Source organism: Leucoraja erinacea, chromosome 11 (assembly GCF_028641065.1).
Source record: "Leucoraja erinacea ecotype New England chromosome 11, Leri_hhj_1, whole genome shotgun sequence".
Taxonomy (NCBI): Eukaryota; Metazoa; Chordata; class Chondrichthyes; order Rajiformes; family Rajidae; genus Leucoraja; species Leucoraja erinaceus.
Window position 1 is genome coordinate 59,909,339 of NC_073387.1, and position 19,032 is coordinate 59,928,370.

The following is a 19,032-nucleotide window of genomic DNA, read 5'->3' on the forward strand; positions in this document are numbered from 1 at the left end:
TCTTTTGAGTACATGTTTACAAAACCATGTGCTGCTTTAAGTAAGAATTTTATTGTATCGTTTTGGTACACATTACAATTAAACAATCTTGACTTGAAAAATCTGATTAAGTTACCTCTTTTTTTTATGTACCTGTCCATCTTTAATAGGAACCCGCGAAGCAACTTCTTCACAGCTTTCAATTCTTTCCTCCTTTAGCTTAAACATATATCCTCTGGTTCTTGATTCCCCTATTTTAGGTAAAAGATTGTGCATTCACCCTATCTATTCCCCTCGTGAATTTATACACCTCCTTAAGATCATTGCTCAGTCTCCTGCACTTCAATCGTCAAGGAATAGCCAATCATTCTACCACAACTAGAAAGCAGTCCTGAACTACTATCTACTCATCGGTAACTCATGGACTATCATGAGTCGGACTTTACTGGCTTTACCTTGCATTAAACATTATTCCCTTATCATGTATCTGTACACTGTGAGCGGCTCGATTGTAATCATGTCTTGTCTTTCCGCTGGCTGGTTAGCACGCAACAAAAGCTTTTCACTGTACCTCGATACACGGGACAATAAGCTAAACTGAACTGAACTGAACTAATTGGTAGACAATCCTTTCAGTCTGAAGGTGGGCCCGACCAGAAACCTCACCTATCCATATTCTCCAAAGATGCTGACTAACCTGCTGAGTTACTCCAGCAATTTGCATTATTTTGTGTAAACCAGTATCAGCCGTTTCTTGTTTCTACATCCGAACTTCAGTACTCAAAACTTATACACTCAATACCCTGACTAGTAAAGGCCATTGTACCTGTGATGGCACTTTCTGGGATCTAAGTACTTGCACTCCTAGATCCGAGAGAGTTAGATTTAGCTCTTAGGGCTAAAGGAATCAAGGGATATGGGGAAAAAGCAGGAACGGGGTGCTGATTTTGGATGATCAGTCATGATCATATTGAATGACGGTGCTGGTTCGAAGGGCCGGAGAGCCTACTCCTGCACCTATTTTCTATGTTTTTACAGTATGTTTCTATCTCTCTGTTCTGCTCAGAGTGAATGTTTGGATTAATGACTCTTTTGTCAACCACGATGGACTTGGCTTTGTTGAATTGTTTTATAATGAGGGTTCTTTGCAATGAAACTCCTAAAGGCAGCAAATTATATTTGTGTACAGTGCTATATTTATTACCAAAGACAATAAATAAACCATCTTTCTCCTTAATACTGGCAATAGATTAAAGGTGAGAACCATGAACAATTAGTTCAATTAATACATTTCACGTTAAAATTGCAGCATTAATTGGTGTATTCTTCATTCTTTACTTATTGACAGTTACTGATTGCCAAGAGGGATTAGAATCAGTGCCGTACTTTATTTAATTTAATTTAAATCATCCATTGCTTTTGATGTATCAACAAGGCAACGCTGGCATCATCTGAACAACTCCTGGCTTATAAGATTGATTGACTTCTTATCTACAGAGCTTTGTTAACATAGTTAATCAACAGTGATACAGTAGCTAAAGATCAACTTGCCATAAACTTTCTCTAAAGACTAAGGAAGTTTGGCATGTCTCCAAAGACTCTCACCAACTTCAACCGATGCACCATAGAAATCACACTGTCAGGATGCATCACAGCTTGGTTTGGGAACAGCCCTTTGAAAGATGGCAAGAAACTGCAGGGAGTTATAGATGTAACCCAGTCCATCCCTGAGACCATGTTCTCCACCATTAATTCCATCTATACTTTACATTGCTTTGGGAAAGCAGCTGACCTAATCAAGGATCATCCAGTCATTCCCTCTTCTCCCCATTCCCAATTGGCAGCAGATACAAAAGGTTGAAACCATCAGATTCAGGAACAGGAAAATGGGATAAACATACCTCGTTTAATCTGTTTCAGCTGCCTCTCAGCCTCATCTCGTTCCCGAACAAGTCGCTTACACTAAAGGGGATAAACGAATAAGATTGTTCTTCAGTGATCAGGTCACACAACAGCTAATTAAACCATAATAACCATTGTAAAGTTTTTAACAGCCATGTCTTATTCACAAAAACAGCATAACCCTGAAGACCAGTCTGATGGGAACAGGTTGGATTTGCAGCTGAGGGTGGCTGCTTGTGTTCATATTCTACATTAGGTGGTGAGTGGAACTGGGATGGAAGCTACAGAGTTCCAACAGACAAGATAAAGATACCAAATTCTCATTGTCCATGATGAGGAATGAGCACTTCACTTTACCGAACACTTTCTCTTCTCTTTCCACAGTGTCTTGATTTGTATTCTGTGGCCTTGTAAACCCACATCTTCCATTCCATCAGCTGTGAAAACATGTATGTGGATCACAAGAGACTGCAGGTACTGGAGCAAAGTACTGGAGAAACTCAGTGGATCAGGCAGCATCTGTGCAGGGAATGACAGTTGACGTTTCGGGTCAGGCCTGTTCTTCCTGACTGAAAGAGTAGAGGGGTGATAACTGGTATAAAGAGGTTCACTGCACCATGTTACACTGTCTATCTCCCCTCTACTCCCGAGTACAGTTATGTGTGTCGTTTGCGGTTCTTTGCTCATGTGTGCACCTCTGGCCGTGTGTGCAATGTATGATATGGCTACAGCTGAGATGCCCAGTGAAGTGCTGGACAACAGCTTGTGTGAGCAGCTTTGGTAGCAGGAGATCATGGGTCTGCTGCCTCGTGTCCATGTGACAGCGGTCCTCCAAACTTGGCCTGCTTCCTCATCCAGAAATTTGTGCCTCGAAACTCATGCAGTTATGTATCAGGGAAAGCTGAGAGATACCAACCAGCCTGATGAACTTGGTCTTGTGCTTATTAAACTATGTAATTTTTCAGGACATTTACTCTCCCTGCGGAGAAGAACGTGAATTTCTCTCTGACCTCTGGCAAGGAGCTTGGGGAATCCATTAATATCCACATTATTTGATTCTGATTGATTGTCCTTGAAATTCAATCGGGCTGAATTTGTTTTATATGAGGAAAGCAAAAGCTTTGGAGTCTAATGTATTTTGAAAAATGCTGTGCATTTGATAAGGCAGAAGTGACCTTGGTGTAACATTTTATTCAGCAATCGTCCACTGACGTAGCATCTTGTGTTTAATGCACATGCCAAGACCAGGTCCTTGTGAGGAATATGTATTCTATGAGTTCTTAACTTCTAACAAAGTCCACTGCAGAAAAGACGGACTTACACTCCAAGAAATCAAACAAGATGTGCCTGGTTATTCAAGAGTTCTCACAGATTGCATCTGAACTTTCCCTGCAGTTCATAGAGATGTTAGTCATGTAATACAATCCTTAAAGCCTCAGAGCAACAATTGTTCTTCTCAACCAATATCACTTACACTGCACTGCTTCCCCACTAACAAAAATAATTTAATAAATCTACAGATTTTACCAATTTAACCAAGTCACAGGCTCTGACCCTCTCTGTACGATGTCTGCAGACATTGGACTTTGTCTCTGGAACTGTTGCGCTACATGCTGAGAATTATATTCTGCACTCTGTATCTTCCCCTTTGCTTTATCTATTATACTTGAGTTTGACAACTGCATTTATAGGTAGTATTTATATATAGTATTATCTGACTTGATTGGATAGCACACAAAATGAAGCTTTTTTCTGTCCCTTTCGTGTATGTGACAATAATAACCGTAAACCTATATCCTGAGTTTCCTGAATATTACAATTTCTGCTGAAATTTGGTGGTTGTGGAGGATGGTATGGTTTCATAACTGAGAAACATTTCTGTGAGTCGATGTTCTATTGTAATGTGTTGCTATCCTTCCATGAACTTGATGTTTCTTAATGTCACCTGTGTAATCAGTCTGATCTTTCTTCTTCCCATCAGAGGCTGTGGGAAGGGGAACTGAAACAGTATTTTGCTCCAATGCTCTTTGTAAATTATTCAAATGGCAATAATTTACACTGTGAGCTTGAGGGGACTTTTTCTGGAAGCCAATGTGGGTCCATAATAGGTCTTGATACTCTTTAGGGCACTCTCTCGTGATGTGTGAGCCGACAAGCCTTATCTAAAACCACTGACGATGGATTCATGCCTAAAGGTTGTTCACACCTTATTCGGAATGGTAAATGTGCTCCTATTGGAATGGCACAGGAGGCCAAGCGTATAATCCCATTAGAGTGTTTGCACCTTTCTTATTTTTGAGCTCTACCTATATCGCCTCAGTGGTTCATCTTGTCCAAGTGCTGCCATAACACTCTCCTGATTACTGATGCAACTCCTCCACATTGTTTACTTCTCCCTCTATCACATGTGCACATGTATGGAATGATTGTACTCATGCATGGTGTGATTTGCCTGCACAGCAATCAAACATTCTTTCACTATATCTTCACCAAATAGCCTGTTTCAGTTGCATAAAATTCCATGATTCAATGAATGAACCGACTCGGTGACGGTTTCCAGTAAGTGAATGAAATCAGGAGCAAAGAGACCCCTGAGCTCATTGGCTAATGAAGCTCCTCAGCTCATTGGGTTGATAAGATGCAAAAAGCCCCCATTTCTCATTCAGGTGCCAGTATTTTACAGTTGTTGGTCTGGCTGCAAGAATTGCCTGAACGAATGCTCAATCAGTGTCAAAAGTGAACTGCCTGTAAAGATTCCTTTGATGGTGTTCTGTGCACTCACTGAAAACAGGTGCTGCTCCTTTGCACCGGTTCTCAGGGCTTTACCAGTGACCTCAGTTTACAAAACTGCTTTGTGACCGCACCCAATGAGTCTTTCAGACTTGGAAGGATTGCCAGAGGCTGGCATTGGTATCTAAGCTCCCCGGAATCTCTGTAGGTTCAGTGAGTCAGCACTTAATCACATCAACCAGGGCAGGTTTGGGTTCTGTGGTCGTGTGAGATGGTCTCGGTCAGGACCTTGCAGGAGCAACACAGAGAGCACTAGCTGTGGCTGTGTGGTGACAATCTCATCCTCTGGGTCAGGCATTAAACACGCTATTGAAGGTGAGACACCCTTGTTGATCTGTGGGAACAGTAAGGAGCTCCCTTGGCCAGCGGCTTAGTTTAGTTTAGAGATACAGCGTGGAAACAGGCCCTTCGGCCTACTGAGTTCATTCCGACCAGTGATCACCATACACTCGTTCTATTCTACATACTAGGGTCAATTTACAGAAGCCAAATAACCTACAAACATGCATGTCTTTGGGATATGGGAGGAATCCGGAGCACTCTGAGAAATCCCACGTGGTCACAGGGCGAAAGTGCAAACTACATTCAGACAGCTCACGCAGTCAGGATCAAACCCGGCTCCATGACGTTGTAAGGCAGCAGAACAACCAGTGTGCTGACCCCAATTATCCCTCAGCCAATACCATAGAGCTAAAATATAAAGTGTTGGAGGAACACAGCAGGTCAGACAGCATCTGTGGAGGGAATGGGCATGTTACAAACAGAGAAACATAGCAAATAGGTCCAGGCGTGGGCCATTCGGCCCTTTGAGCCAGCACCGCCATTCAATATGATCATGGCCGATCATCCTAATTCAGTTCCCCGTTCATGCTTTCTCCCCATATCCCTTGATTCCGTTAGCCCTAAGAGCTATATCTAACTCTCTCTTGAAAACATCCAGTGAATTGGCCTCCATTGCCTTCGGTGGCAGAGAATTTCACAGATTCACAACTCTCTGGGTGAAAAAGTTTTTCCTCATCCCAGACCTAAATGGGCGACCCCTTATTCTTAAATTGTGACACCTGGTTCTTGTATCCCACAGCATCGGGAACATTTTTCCTGTATCTAGCATGTCCAATGCTTTAAGAATTTTATATATCCTCATCCTTCTAAATTTCAGTGAATATACGCCCAGTCTATCCATTCTTTCATCATATGTTGGGACCCTTCAGTCTGATGAGCTTATTTGTTTGATTGTGCTGTGTAATCGGTTGCTGTGTCTCCTATATCACAACATTTCAAGTTTGTTGATGGGTTTAAAGCATTTTAGTCATGAAAGAAAAACATGTCTTAATTATTACATCTGATTTCAATATCTTTCAGTTGATAATGGGAAATTGAGTCATTTACCCAACACTCTGCTTGTAATCCAAAGGTCCAGTTGGAAGTTCAGATAGTTGAGCAGAGTTAGCAGCATTAGCCTTGCCCAAGGAACGTATAACCAAGGCTGAGGTTGTGTCTTGCCCATGACACATAACCAGGTGGATAACCAGGTGGATATTGTGTATTATTCCATGGCACACATAACCAGGTGGATATTGTGTATTGTCCATGGCACACATAACCAGGTGGATATTGTGTATTGTCCATGGCACACATGTATTGTCCATGGCACACATAACCAGGCGGATATTGTGTATTGTCCATGGCACATGGAACCTAGGCTGACCAGACTGATATTGTGTTTTGCTCATGGAACGTGCAACCCAGGCTGATGTTGTGTCTTGCGCAAAGAGCACGTGTAACCCAGGCTGATGTTATGTAATGCCCCCACAGAATGTATGGTGTAAAGGATACACCAGCAACCTTGGAAACATTTAGTTACAGAGAAAGGTTGAACAAGTTAGGGCTTTATTCTTTGGAGCGCAGAAGGTTAAGGGGGGACTTGATAGAGGTGTTTAAAATGATGAGAGGGATAGACAGAGTTGACGTGGAAAAGCTTTTCCCACTGAGAGTAGGGAAGATTCAAACAAGGGAACATGACTTGAGAATTAAGGGACTGAAGTTTAGGGGTAACATGAGGGGGAACTTCTTTACTCAGAGAGTGGTAGATGTGTGGAATGAGCTTCCAGTGAAGGTGGTGGAGGCAGGTTCGTTTTTATCATTTAAAAATAAATTGGATAGTTATATTGGCGGGAAAGGAATGGAAGGTTATGGTCTGAGCGCAGGTATATGGGACTAGGGGAGAATATGTGTTCGGCACGGACTAGAAGGGTCGAGATGGCCTGTTTCCATGCTGTAAATTGTTATATGGTTATATGGTTATTGCCAGTAAAAGGCTTTCAACTGAACAGAGTGGAGATAGAAAATTATTGGAAGAGGAAATGCCATTAATTGATTTAAAGAGAATGCAAACATCGTTAATTTCAGCGCATGATGGCATTACAGTAATCTATTTTCAGACGATAATTGGCTAGACAGTATTGATTCTTATAAATTATACAGGAATTCTATATTTTGTTTATAGCATTGAATTGGTACGGTCAATTAAATTATGTTCATTAATGCACATTTCGGTAGAAAAAAATCTTTCATTTAATTTGCAGTGTGCACCATTGCACAAAAATACACATATACAAACCCCAAATGAGAGGAATAGATTGGGTAGATGCCCCACAGTCTCTTGCCCAGAGTAGGGGAATCAAGGACCAGAGGACATAGGTTCAAGGTGAAGGGGAAAAGATTTAATAGGAAGCTGAGGGGTAACTTTATCACACAAAGGGTGGTGGGTGTATAGAACAAGCTGCCAGAGGAGGTAGTTCAGGCTGGGAATATCCCAATGTTTAAGAAACAGTTAGACAGGAACATAGATAGGATAGGTTTGGAGTGATACAGCCCAAGCGCTGGCAGGTGGGACAAGTGTAGCTGGGGCATGTTGGCCGGTGTGGGCAAGTAGGGCTGAAGGGCCCGTTTCCACACTGTATCACTCTATGACTCTATGAATTCCTACAAAATTCAGAAGACATCTGTTAATCCTAAGAAGTTCCGGAGAACATGGACAAACGACTTTTCAGTGTGAAGAAGGGACCCGATGTGAAACGTCTCCTTTCCATGTTCCCCAGAGATGCTGCCTAACCCGCTGAGTTACTCCAGCACCTTGTGTCATAGATTCATAGAGTGATACAGTGTGGAAACAGGCCCTTCAGCCCAACTTCCCACACCGACCAACATGTCCCAGCTACACTAGTCCCACCTGCCTGCACATGGTCCATGTGAACCTGTCCTATCCTTGTACCTTTCTAACTGCTGGGATAGTCCCAGCCTCAACTACCTCCTCTGGCAGCTTTTTCCATATACCCACCACCCTTTGTGTGATAAAGTTAACCATCAGATTCCTATTAAATCTTTTCCCCTTCACCTTGAACCTATGTCCTCTAGTCCTCAATTCCCCTACTCTGGGCAAGAGATTCTGTGCATCTACCTGATCTATTCCTCTCATGATTTTATACCCCTCTATAAGATCATCCCTCATCCTCCTGCGCTCCAAGGAATAGAGACCCATCCTGCTCAACCTCTCCCTATAGCTCACACCCTCTAGTCCTGGCAGCATCCTCATAAATCTTCTCTGAACCCTTTCAAGCTTGACAATATCTTTCCTATAACATGGTGCCCAAAACTGAACACAGTATTCTAAATGCAGTCTCACCAACGTCTTATACAACTGCAACATGACCTCCCAACTTTAATACTCAATACTCTGACTGATGAAGGCCAATGTGCCAAAAGCTTTTAGACCACCTTATCTACCTGCGACTCGACCTTCAATGAACCGTGCACCTGTACTCCTAGATCTCTCTGCTCCACAACACTCCCCAGACTACCGTTCAATGTGAAGGTCCTGCCCTTGTTAGACGTCCCAAAATGCAATACCTCACATTTCTCTTCATTAAATTCCATCAACCATTCCTCAGCCTACATGGCCAATCCATCCAGATCCTGCTGCAATTTTTCACAATCATCTTCACTATCTTCAAAACCACCCCAATTTTGTATCATCAGGAAACTTGCTAATCTTGCCCTGTATGTTCTCATACAAATCATTGATGTAGATGATAAACAGTAACGGGCCCAGTACTGAACCCTGAGGCACACCACTAGACACAGGCCTCTGTTTGTCTTTGTTTGTAAACTAGCATCTGTAGTTCAATGTGTCTACTTCCAACCTTTAGATACTGGTTAACACCCACAGGGTAGTTGTACTTAATGGATTTACGCTGACCATATCTCATCACCTGGTCAGGTTAGTTGTCTGGTCACATTAAAATAGGTTCCTATTGCCCATAGGAAGCAAGAAAGGACTAGGATTTTAAGCACAATGCATCGCGTACAGCAAAGGTTGATATAGAAACATAGAAACATAGAAATTAGGTGCAGGAGTAGGCCATTCGGCCCTTCGAGCCTGCACCGCCATTCAATATGATCATGGCTGATCATCCAACTCAGTATCCCGTACCTGCCTTCTCTCCATACCCCCTGATCCCCTTAGCCACAAGGGCCACATCTAACTCCCTCTTAAATATAGCCAATGAACTGGCCTCAACTACCCCCTGTGGCATATAGTGCCCTCCATAATGTTTGGGACAAAGACCCATCATTTATTTATTTGCCTCTCTACTCCAAAATTTGAGATTTATAATAGAAAAAATCACATGTGGTTAAAGTGCACATTGTCAGATTTTAATAAAGGCCATTTTTATACATTTTGGTTTCTCCATGTGGAAATTACAGCAGTGTTTATACATAGTCCCCCCATTTCAGGGTACCATAATGTTTGGAACACAGCAATGTCATGTAAATGAAAGTAGTCATGTTTAGTATTTTGTTGCATATCCTTTGCATGCAATGACTGCTTGAAGTCTGCAATTCATGGACATCACCAGTTGCTGGGTGTCTTCTCTGGTGATGCTCTGCCAGGCCTGTATTGCAGCCATCTTTAGCTTATGCTTGTTTTGGGGTCTAGTCCCCTTCAGTTTTCTCTTCAGCATGTAAAAGGCATGCTCAATTGGGTTCAGATCAGGTGATTAACTTGGCCACTCAAGAATTTACCGTTTTTTAGCTTTGAAGAACTCCTTTGTTGCTTTAGAAGTATGTTTGGGATCATTGTCTTGTTATAGAATGAACCACTGGCCGGGGGTGGGAGATTGAAACCTTCACGTGGTCCGCCCTGTTTGGACGAATGCAATCAACCTGGCGTGCACAATCAAATAAGATCAAATAGAACAAGTTGTCCTACAACTTTAGGCTGTGCACGCCATACACAAGAAGAAGTAGAACCATTGACCATTGTGTTTTGAGGCATTTGTTTGAACTTGAGCAGATAGGATGTGTCTATACACTTCAGAATTCATTATGCTACTACCATCAGCAGTTGTATCATCAATGAAGATAAGTGAGCCATTACCTTCAGCAGCCATACATGCCCAGGCCATAAGACCCCCACCACCGTGTTTCACAGATGAGGTGGTATGCTATGGATCTTGGGCAGTTCCTTATCTCCTCCACACTTTGCTCTTCTCATCACTCCGTTATAAGTCAATCATCATCTCATCAGTCCACAAGACCTTTTTCCAGAACTATGGTTGCCGTTTTAAGTACTTCTTGGCAAACTGTAACCTGGCCGTCCTATTTTTGCAGCCAACCAGTGGCAGTGTAGCCTCTGTATTTCTGTTCATAAAGTCTTCTGCGGACAGTGGTCATTGACAAATCCACACCTGAGTCCTGAAGAGTGTGTCTGATCTGTCAGACAGGTGTTTGGGGATTTTTCTTTATTATAGAGAGAATTCTTCTGTCAGCAGCTCTGGAGGTCTTCCTTGGCCTGCCAGTCCCTTTGCGATTAGTAAGCTCTCTTTCTTCTTAATGATGTTCCAAACAGTTGATTTTGGTAAGCCTAAGGTTTGGTGACGTCTCTAACAGTTTTATTCTTGTTTCTCAGTCTCATAATGGCTTGTTTAACTTTCATTGGCCCAACTTTGGTCCTCATGTTGATAAACAGCAATAAAAGTTTCCAAAGGTAATGGAAAGACTGGAGGAAAGACTAGCTACTGAGAGCTCTTATACCTGCATTAAGGAGGCATTTAAACACACCTGAGCAATTACAAACATTATGGTGCCCTGAAATGGGGAGACTATGTATAAACAGCTGTAATATCTACATGGTGAAACCAAAATGTATAAAAATGGCCTTTCATGAAATCTGACAAGGTGTACTTTAACCACATGTGATTTTTTTCTATTACAAATTTCAAATTGTGGTTTATAGAGGCAAATAAATAAATGATGGGTCTTTGTCCCAAACATTATGGAGGGCACTGTATATCAACATCTCTCCCCCCCCCCCCCCCCCCCAGATTAACTGCAAGAGCGTACAGCAAAGGATTTATAATCACAACCGCCCGCGTAACAAAACTGCTTCATTGAATTTAACAAGCAGACAACACTGTTCATGACCCTCTCCGGTGAGCCGAGCCAAGCAGTCTCATTAAGCTTTGTCTGCTCTACTTCCTCCCACTGGAGTTAATTTCGCTGCGGCAACTCTAAAGTCAGAATACAAATGTTAGACCCTTCCTTCGGAAAATAACAGGTTCTCAACCCACACTCTGAGCCTTGCTTGGTTGATTATTCCGCAGACACTTTACCCTGTTCTTTGTTTCATGGGAGCAGGGCGTCTGGCAATCCCTCCAGCTTGCTCATCCTTATTACATCTCCCAGCCAGCCTTTTTCCATTTAAAGATGTCTCCTTGTTAAGTAAGGTTCACTTCTTTCATTACCGTGCCTATGTGGTGATTCCTGTTACATATACAATGTTGCAGGACCCATTGATGCTGTACATGTAGATTAATCCAGCTGATATCGAGATTAAACTATGATTCATATATTATCAGCCGCACATAGATCATCTTGCAAAATCATAACACCACGGACTAACTGATGTAGTGCTGACTATGAAATTGAATAATAGAAATGTTTATGGCAGGGAAGATCAATGATAATGTATGTGGTCATTAAGTCTAGATGAAGCAGTTATTCACTTGCAAGCAGAGGAGGTTAGTTTAATTTGGCAGCATGCTCAGACATTGTGGACTGAAGGACTTGTTCCTGAGCTATGTAACTATATACTTATTTCCTTCTCATACAAATATCTGCTCCACGTTTGAAACTTTGGACACCTTCAAGTAATGCAATCCAAATCACAACTATTATGGGGTTTTTTTTAATTCCTTACTTTCTGATTATTTAAAATCCTCCAGAATTAACTCTCTCTCTGCTTAAGCAAAGCAAGAATTTCATTGTCCTATACAGGGACACATGGCAATAAATGAACTTGAACTTGAACTTGAGAATAGTCCCATCCCATCCCATCAACGGCATCCCATCCCATCCCGCAAATAGTCCCACTCAATCAAACTCCCTCATCAACCTTTCCTGACTGCTTACATCGCAAGGAAACAATCCATGTTTGGGACAGAGCTGGTCGTTTGTTGCCTTTTGCACCCTCTCCAAGCTCGTGGTCAGATATTTGTCAAATGTATTGAAGGCAGTTTGACAACTTGTCACTGCAAGGTTCCAGCCCATAATACCGAGTTATTGTGACTGTGCAAGGTTGGGATGATAGTGTAAGTGTGATGACTGATGTGAAGTCACTTCAACACGGGCACTGAGAAATCAAACGCCACAACTAAAAAACAGAGCGAAAGACAAAAAAAAGAGAGGGAAAGAGAGAAAATGAAAGCGATGGGGTATTCTTTTTACAAAGGGGGTTGAGGCAGATGTGTGGCATTTAAACAGCTTTTAGATAAACACACGGATATGCAGAAAAGGGAGGGATGTGGAGGTACATAAATGATACCCTCTGGAGAGGAGAGGCCGATGATGATGATGATGATATAAATGATGGTCTTAACATGATGTTTGGCACAGACATTGTGGGCCGAAGGACTGGACTCTTGTGCTGTACTTCTCTATGTTCTATCTACAAATTGACTGGTAGAACCATATTTTGGGAGTAGACAGCTGATATTTCCTGGTGCATTTAATATTACTGATTAGGACTCAATTTTCGGTAAATTTATCTCAATGCACTGATTTGCAAACTGTAAAAAAAAAATGGAATCAATGAATCAATGATTTTTTAGGAAGATGGGGTCTTCAGCTGTGTACAAGATGTGTTCTTTGTTATTCAGCAAACGCAACTCCTCCCTTGAAAAGAAGCCTTACGTACAAACACCGCCCCACAGCACAGCCCATGAATGGAAAAGCTTTGACTGTGTCACCACGACTGACACGGTGCCCCAGGCTATTCCCACCGCTGCGATCAAAGCTCTCTCCCTCTGTAACATGAGCTGTCAGACTGGCACAAACCTGGGTACCAGACACCTTTTACAGAGAAGAAAATCTATAAAGAACATATTTTGGATTAGTGCGAGAAGGAAGTCCCCACTTCCTGAACTGATCTTTGTCGATGGAGGAAGCATCTTTCCTTGTGTTCCTCAGGTATAAATGCTCATCCTCAGGTGAATGTTTCTCAGATTTCCAGAGTGTATTTGAAGTGACTGCAGATTACTGCATGATCTTCCGACACAAATTGAAGGGAACGCCCGCCGATATAATATTTTCATCAATTGGCTTGCTAATCTTTCACAAATCATTCCCATTTGACCAGAATGATCTCCCAAACCCAGCATGTGTTTCACTAACCCCGTGTCGCCCTCGCCTTCCCCTCTACAGCCCGACCCCACCGTTGTGTTCTGCTCATTGTGTCACGGTGTATTTACAAGAGGCTCCACCTCGAACGTGGCCGACTCTTGCCGCAGCAGCAGAGTCTGGCCGCTCCGCATCTTCCCCAACCTCCCCGCCCTGGGCCACTGAGCCGGCTACTGTTCGGGATGGAGAATGAATACTCAACTGACGGGTTTCATACATGCATTTTCTCAATTAAAATTGCGCAAATGATCAATGCACTGATCTGGCAGATGTTAAGGTGTGCCACCTTTCTTTTCTGGTTGAAATAATAAATAATAATAAACATAGATTTAATATCTATGCTGACAAAATGCTAAAATATGATTGAACTTTTACCACCGATGGATGACTGCAAGATATCCCGCAGAGGGCTACAAAGAATGTGTAATCCTGTTTGTGGAGCGGAGTCAACAAGACGTAACGCTGTTTACCCACCTCCACTTTCATTTTGCCGACTTCATGCTGTTCTTCCTGCACCAGGTCTTCTCTGATGGCCGGGATGGAGGGGCAAGGCAGCATGGTAGCGAGCCACGGGCAGAGACACTGCAGCCGGCAGCTGGGCAGGCAGTAGAGACAGCACTGAGCATGTGCCGTGCATCCCCGCCCTCTCCTGCTCTGCCCTTTGATAAAAGCGGGGCTGCCACAGAGAATAGTGGTCCCCGCCCCTCCCACTATTCTCTCACACACACACCCTCCCGACACCCGCCCCCATCCACACACACACACAAACACACACACACACACCCTCCCCACCCCCCCCCCCCCTATCCTCACACCACACACACCACACACACACCACACAAAGACACACACACACACACACACACACACACTCACACACACACACACACACACACACACACACACACACACAAAGACACACACACACACACCCACCCACACCCCCACACACACACCCACACACATACACACACACACACACACACACACACACACATACACACACACACACACACCCCCCCCCATCCACACACACACACACACACACACTCCACCTCATCCCCACTATCCTCACACACACACCATCCCCTGCCACAGAGAATGGTGGTTCCCATTGCATCACCGCCACCCACCCAACACCCTCCCCACCGCTCTACCCACTCCACCCCCATTCCCTGCCCCGCCTCCCCTACTCACCCTACTCCCCCCGACATCCCCCCACCCACTCACCCGCACCCCACACTACGCCCCACCCCCACCCCCTCTAGCCTGCACCACCCCACCCCACCGCCCCACTCTATTCCCCACTACGCCCCACCCCCCCGTACCCCTCCCTCTACCCCCCCCCCCACCCCCCCCCCCCCCCCCCCCATCCCTACTCCCCACCCCCCCCCCACCCCAACTCCCTGCGCCACCCTCCTCCATTCCCTTCCCCCTTCCCTACTCCCCCACACACCATCCCTTGGGATCTCTGGGCTGCGCGTCTGAGGATGTCTTCCCTCCCCCATTGCCATTGGAATACAGTTGAGTACATTAATCAGACCGATTCCCCGTCCTCCGCTCCTGTGCCAGCCCCGCTCTTGTGTTGTACAGCTGCTCCCAGCACAAACCTTGCACAACACCTTAGCTCAGCAATATCAACCAGAGCTAGTCCTAGAGACATGTTCATTCATTGTCACATATGTAATACATTAGCACTTCGGGATGGATTGTATCTGCCCGTGAAGTCGCAGCCTGCGGACACAAAGCCCATTCCTACTACACCTATATTCCAACACCTTGTGTTTATTCCCAAGAAAGGCAGGAATTACAAAACACTGTAATTTCTTTAATGCTAACGTTGTATCGTTATAGATTTAAAATACATAAAAGAACCCTCGAGAAACCAGCTACACTTGAGTGGTGCACAATAACATGTGCTTTGCTCCGCAAATCCTTGACAAAGGCATACAGTATGAAGAGATTGTGGAAGCCTCAGCGTTATTGAACTGCTCATCCATAATTTCAGTCCCACGGTCCGGGGAGAATGGTTCTTAAATAGCACAGTCACGGTAAATATCACTCCTCTAATGAGCTGACAAGGGAACGTGAAACTCAGGTTGTAATGACATCAATATTTTCTATGGACTTTGAAATTTGACCACACGCGCCATAAATTACCATTCGACCAATCTTCACAAATGACGAATCTCGTCAGAAAACCATCTCCCAGTATTCACGCTCGCTGGGGGCTGTTGGCCTCTGTGGGATGAATATTGCTCACTGAAGTTGTGTAGAAACAAGGAGCAGCAGATGTGTAGGAAGGAACTGCAGATGCTGGTATCCAAAATAAGACACGGAATGCTGGAGTAACGCAGCGGGTCAGGCTGCATCTGATTGTGAATCTGTGGAATTGTCTGTCTCAGAAGGCAGTGGAGGCCAATTCGCTGGGTGTTTTCAAGATATAGATAGAGTTAGATATAGCTCTTAGGACTAATGGAATCAATTGATATGGGGAGAAAGCAGGAACGGGGTTCTGATTCTGGATCTTAGGGCTGCAGTCTCTTCCCTCTTCTCCCTCTCCCTCCCAATTGATATGGGGAGAAAGCAGGAACGGGGTTCTGATTCTGGATGATCAGCCATGATTATATTGAATGCCGGTGCTGGCTCGAAGGGCCGAATATACCTATTTTCTATGTTCTATGTTTCTATCTCTGGAGAACATGGTAGGTGACGTTTCAGGTCGGGACCCTTCTTACTCCAGCACTATGCGTCTGTTTTCTCGGAAGCTCTGTGCCTGTTTATGCAACGGTTTGACCATTGCCCAGGTGAGCAAGGAAAGGTTGCCGTTTATGGGGCACTGGAGGCAAGTTGAGAACTTCCGTGTCCCAGGCACCGATACTTCCTACTATTGATTCCAACGTTCCCTGTAGTCCGTTGACAGGTCGACAACTCCCAGTGCCGATGCCCCGTGATCAGCTCCGGGAGGGGGCAGCAGGCAGGCAGTCATGGGGATATCGCGCACCAAAGCTGCAACGGCAAACCTCCCCTCTGAGGAGTGCTCGCACCACACACTAGGTGGCCCCACCACACACTGAGTGGCCCCATCACACACTGAGTGGCCCCATCACACACTAGGTGGCCCCATCACACACTGAGTGGCCCCACCGCACACCGAGTGGCCCCACCGCACACCGAGTGGCCCCATCACACACTGTGGCCCCATCACACACTGTGGCCCCATCACACACTAGGTGGCCCCATCACACACATCACACACTGAGTGGCCCCATCACACACTAGGTGGCCCCATCACACACTGAGTGGCCCCATCACACACTAGGTGGCCCCATCACACACCGAGTGGCCCCATCACACACTGAGTGGCCCCATCACACACTAGAGTGGCCCCATCACACACTGAGTGGCCCCATCACACACTGAGTGGCCCCATCACACACTGAGTGGCCCCATCACACACTGAGTGGCCCCATCACACACCGAGTGGCCCCATCACACACCGAGTGGCCCCATCATCACACACTGAGTGGCCCCATCACACACTGGGTGGCCCCATCACACACTAGGTGGCCCCATCACACACTGAGTGGCCCCGTCACACACTGAGTGGCCCCATCACACACCGAGTGGCCCCATCACACACTGAGTGGCCCCATCACACACCGAGTGGCCCCATCACACACTGAGTGGCCCCATCACACACCCCATCACACACCGAGTGGCCCCATCACACACCGAGTGGCCCCATCACACACTGAGTGGCCCCATCACACACCGAGTGGCCCCATCACACACTGAGTGGCCCCATCACACACCGAGTGGGCCCATCACACACTAGGTGGCCCCATCACACACTGAGTGGCCCCATCACACACTAGGTGGCCCCATCACACACTGAGCAGTGCCACCACATTGGGTGGAGATCTGCACCTACCTCCAGCACTCGGACAGACTGCCGCAGCTCCAGCGATGTGGCAGACGGCCGGTGTTGAATAGTTCTCATCTCGTCCATTCATATCAGGTGCGGCCCTCTAGCCGAGCAGGCGGCGTGTGCTGCCTGGAGCTGCCCGTGTGTTGTGTGGCCGGTAAATTGTGAATCCCGCGAACCTTTGCAGAGCTCCAATGGTGCGAGGGTGAGCAACGCGCCCTTCCTCTCCACACCCAGTGCGGCCGCGAACTCGGCAACCCCCGGGAATGTCGGTGGGGCTGATCTATCACAGCAGAGGCGTCAGTGCGTGGGGCTGAAATCCTGAAAATTCCTTCCCTCCAAAGATGCTACCTGTCCCACTGAGTTACTCCAACATTTTGTGCAACCTACGATTTAAACCAACATCTGCAGTTCTTTCGTACACACTTCATGGCGAGAGGATTTGAGTATAGGAGCAAGGAGGTCCTACTGCAGTTGTACAAGGCCCTGGTGAGACCATACCTGGAGTATTGTGTGAAGTTTTGATCCCCTAATTTGAAAAAGGACATTCTTGCTATTGAGGGAGTGCAGCGTAGGTTAATTCTCGGGTTGGCGGAAATTCTAGGCTTATATGCACTGGAATTTAGACGAGAGGGGATCTTGTAGAAACATATAAAATTCTTAAGGGATTGGTCAGGCTAGTGCAGGAAAAATGCTGGGGGAGTCTAGAACCGGGGGTCACAGTTTAAGAATAATGGGTCGGCCATTTAGGATTGAGGTGAGGAAACACATTTTTACCCAGAGAGTTGTGAATCTGTGGAATTCTCTGCCTCAGAAGGCAGTGGAGGCCAATTCACTGGATGTTTTCAAGAGAGAGTCAGATATAGCTCTTGCGGCTAACGGAATCAAGGGATATGAGGAGAAAGCAGGAACGGGGTACTGATTGGGAATGATCAGCCATGATCGTATTGAATGGTGATGCTTGCTCGAAGGGCCGAATGGCCTACTCCTGCACCTATTTTCTACATTTCTATGCCAATTAGAACATAGAGCAGTTACAGGCCTTTCGCAATGTCTGTGTTGAACATAATGCCAAGACCATCACTTATTTACCTGCACATAATCCACAGCCTCGTCGTATCTGCCAAGGCATGACTTAACGCACATCTCGTTTGTTCAACCGCATAGTTTTCAGCAGATGTCGGCGTGACCGTGGGGCGGTTGTGTTTTGGGGAGAAGCAACAAGGGACACGGGTGCTGGAGAGAGCAGATCGGGATCAGTCCGCAGGGGGAAGGATTGCAGACAAAGGGAACTGCTGGTGCTGGTTTACAGAGTGCTGGAGTAATTCAGCGGGTCAGGTATCCTGGCGGCGGCACGGTGACGCAGCCGTAGAGTTGCTGCCTCACAGCGCCAGACACATGGGTTCCATCCCGACTGTACGGAGTTTGTCCGTTCTCTTTGTGACCGCGTGGGTTTCTTCCAGGTGCTCTGGTTTCCTCCCACAAATACGTGCAGGTTTGTAGGTTAATTGTTCCTAGTGTGTAGGATAATGCTAGAGTAGGTCGGCGTGGACTGGGTGGGCTGAAGGGCCTGTATCCACGCCTATCTCTGAAGGCTACAGATGCTGCCTGAACCACTCCAGCACTCAGTGTCATGTGGTGGGGATGGTTGTACTGCGGTGGGGCAGAGGAATGCAGAGCCCTTAGGAAGGGGC

The 19,032-nt window shown here is 45.6% G+C and overlaps 1 protein-coding gene across 1 annotated transcript in view; it reads right to left on the reverse strand.

Annotated features, from left to right (window-relative positions):
- Nucleotides 1-14,098, reverse strand: part of LOC129701864 (shootin-1-like) — a 62,524-nt gene extending 48,426 nt beyond the window's left edge. The window contains exons 1-2 of the mRNA XM_055643353.1: nt 13,885-14,098; nt 1,881-1,941 (exon numbers count right to left, since the gene is read on the reverse strand). Of these exons, the coding sequence (XP_055499328.1) occupies nt 1,881-1,941; nt 13,885-13,968 (145 nt within the window). The 5' untranslated portion in view covers nt 13,969-14,098. The remainder of the gene's footprint in view (nt 1-1,880; nt 1,942-13,884) is intronic.
- Between the last annotated feature and the right edge of the window lie 4,934 nt (nt 14,099-19,032).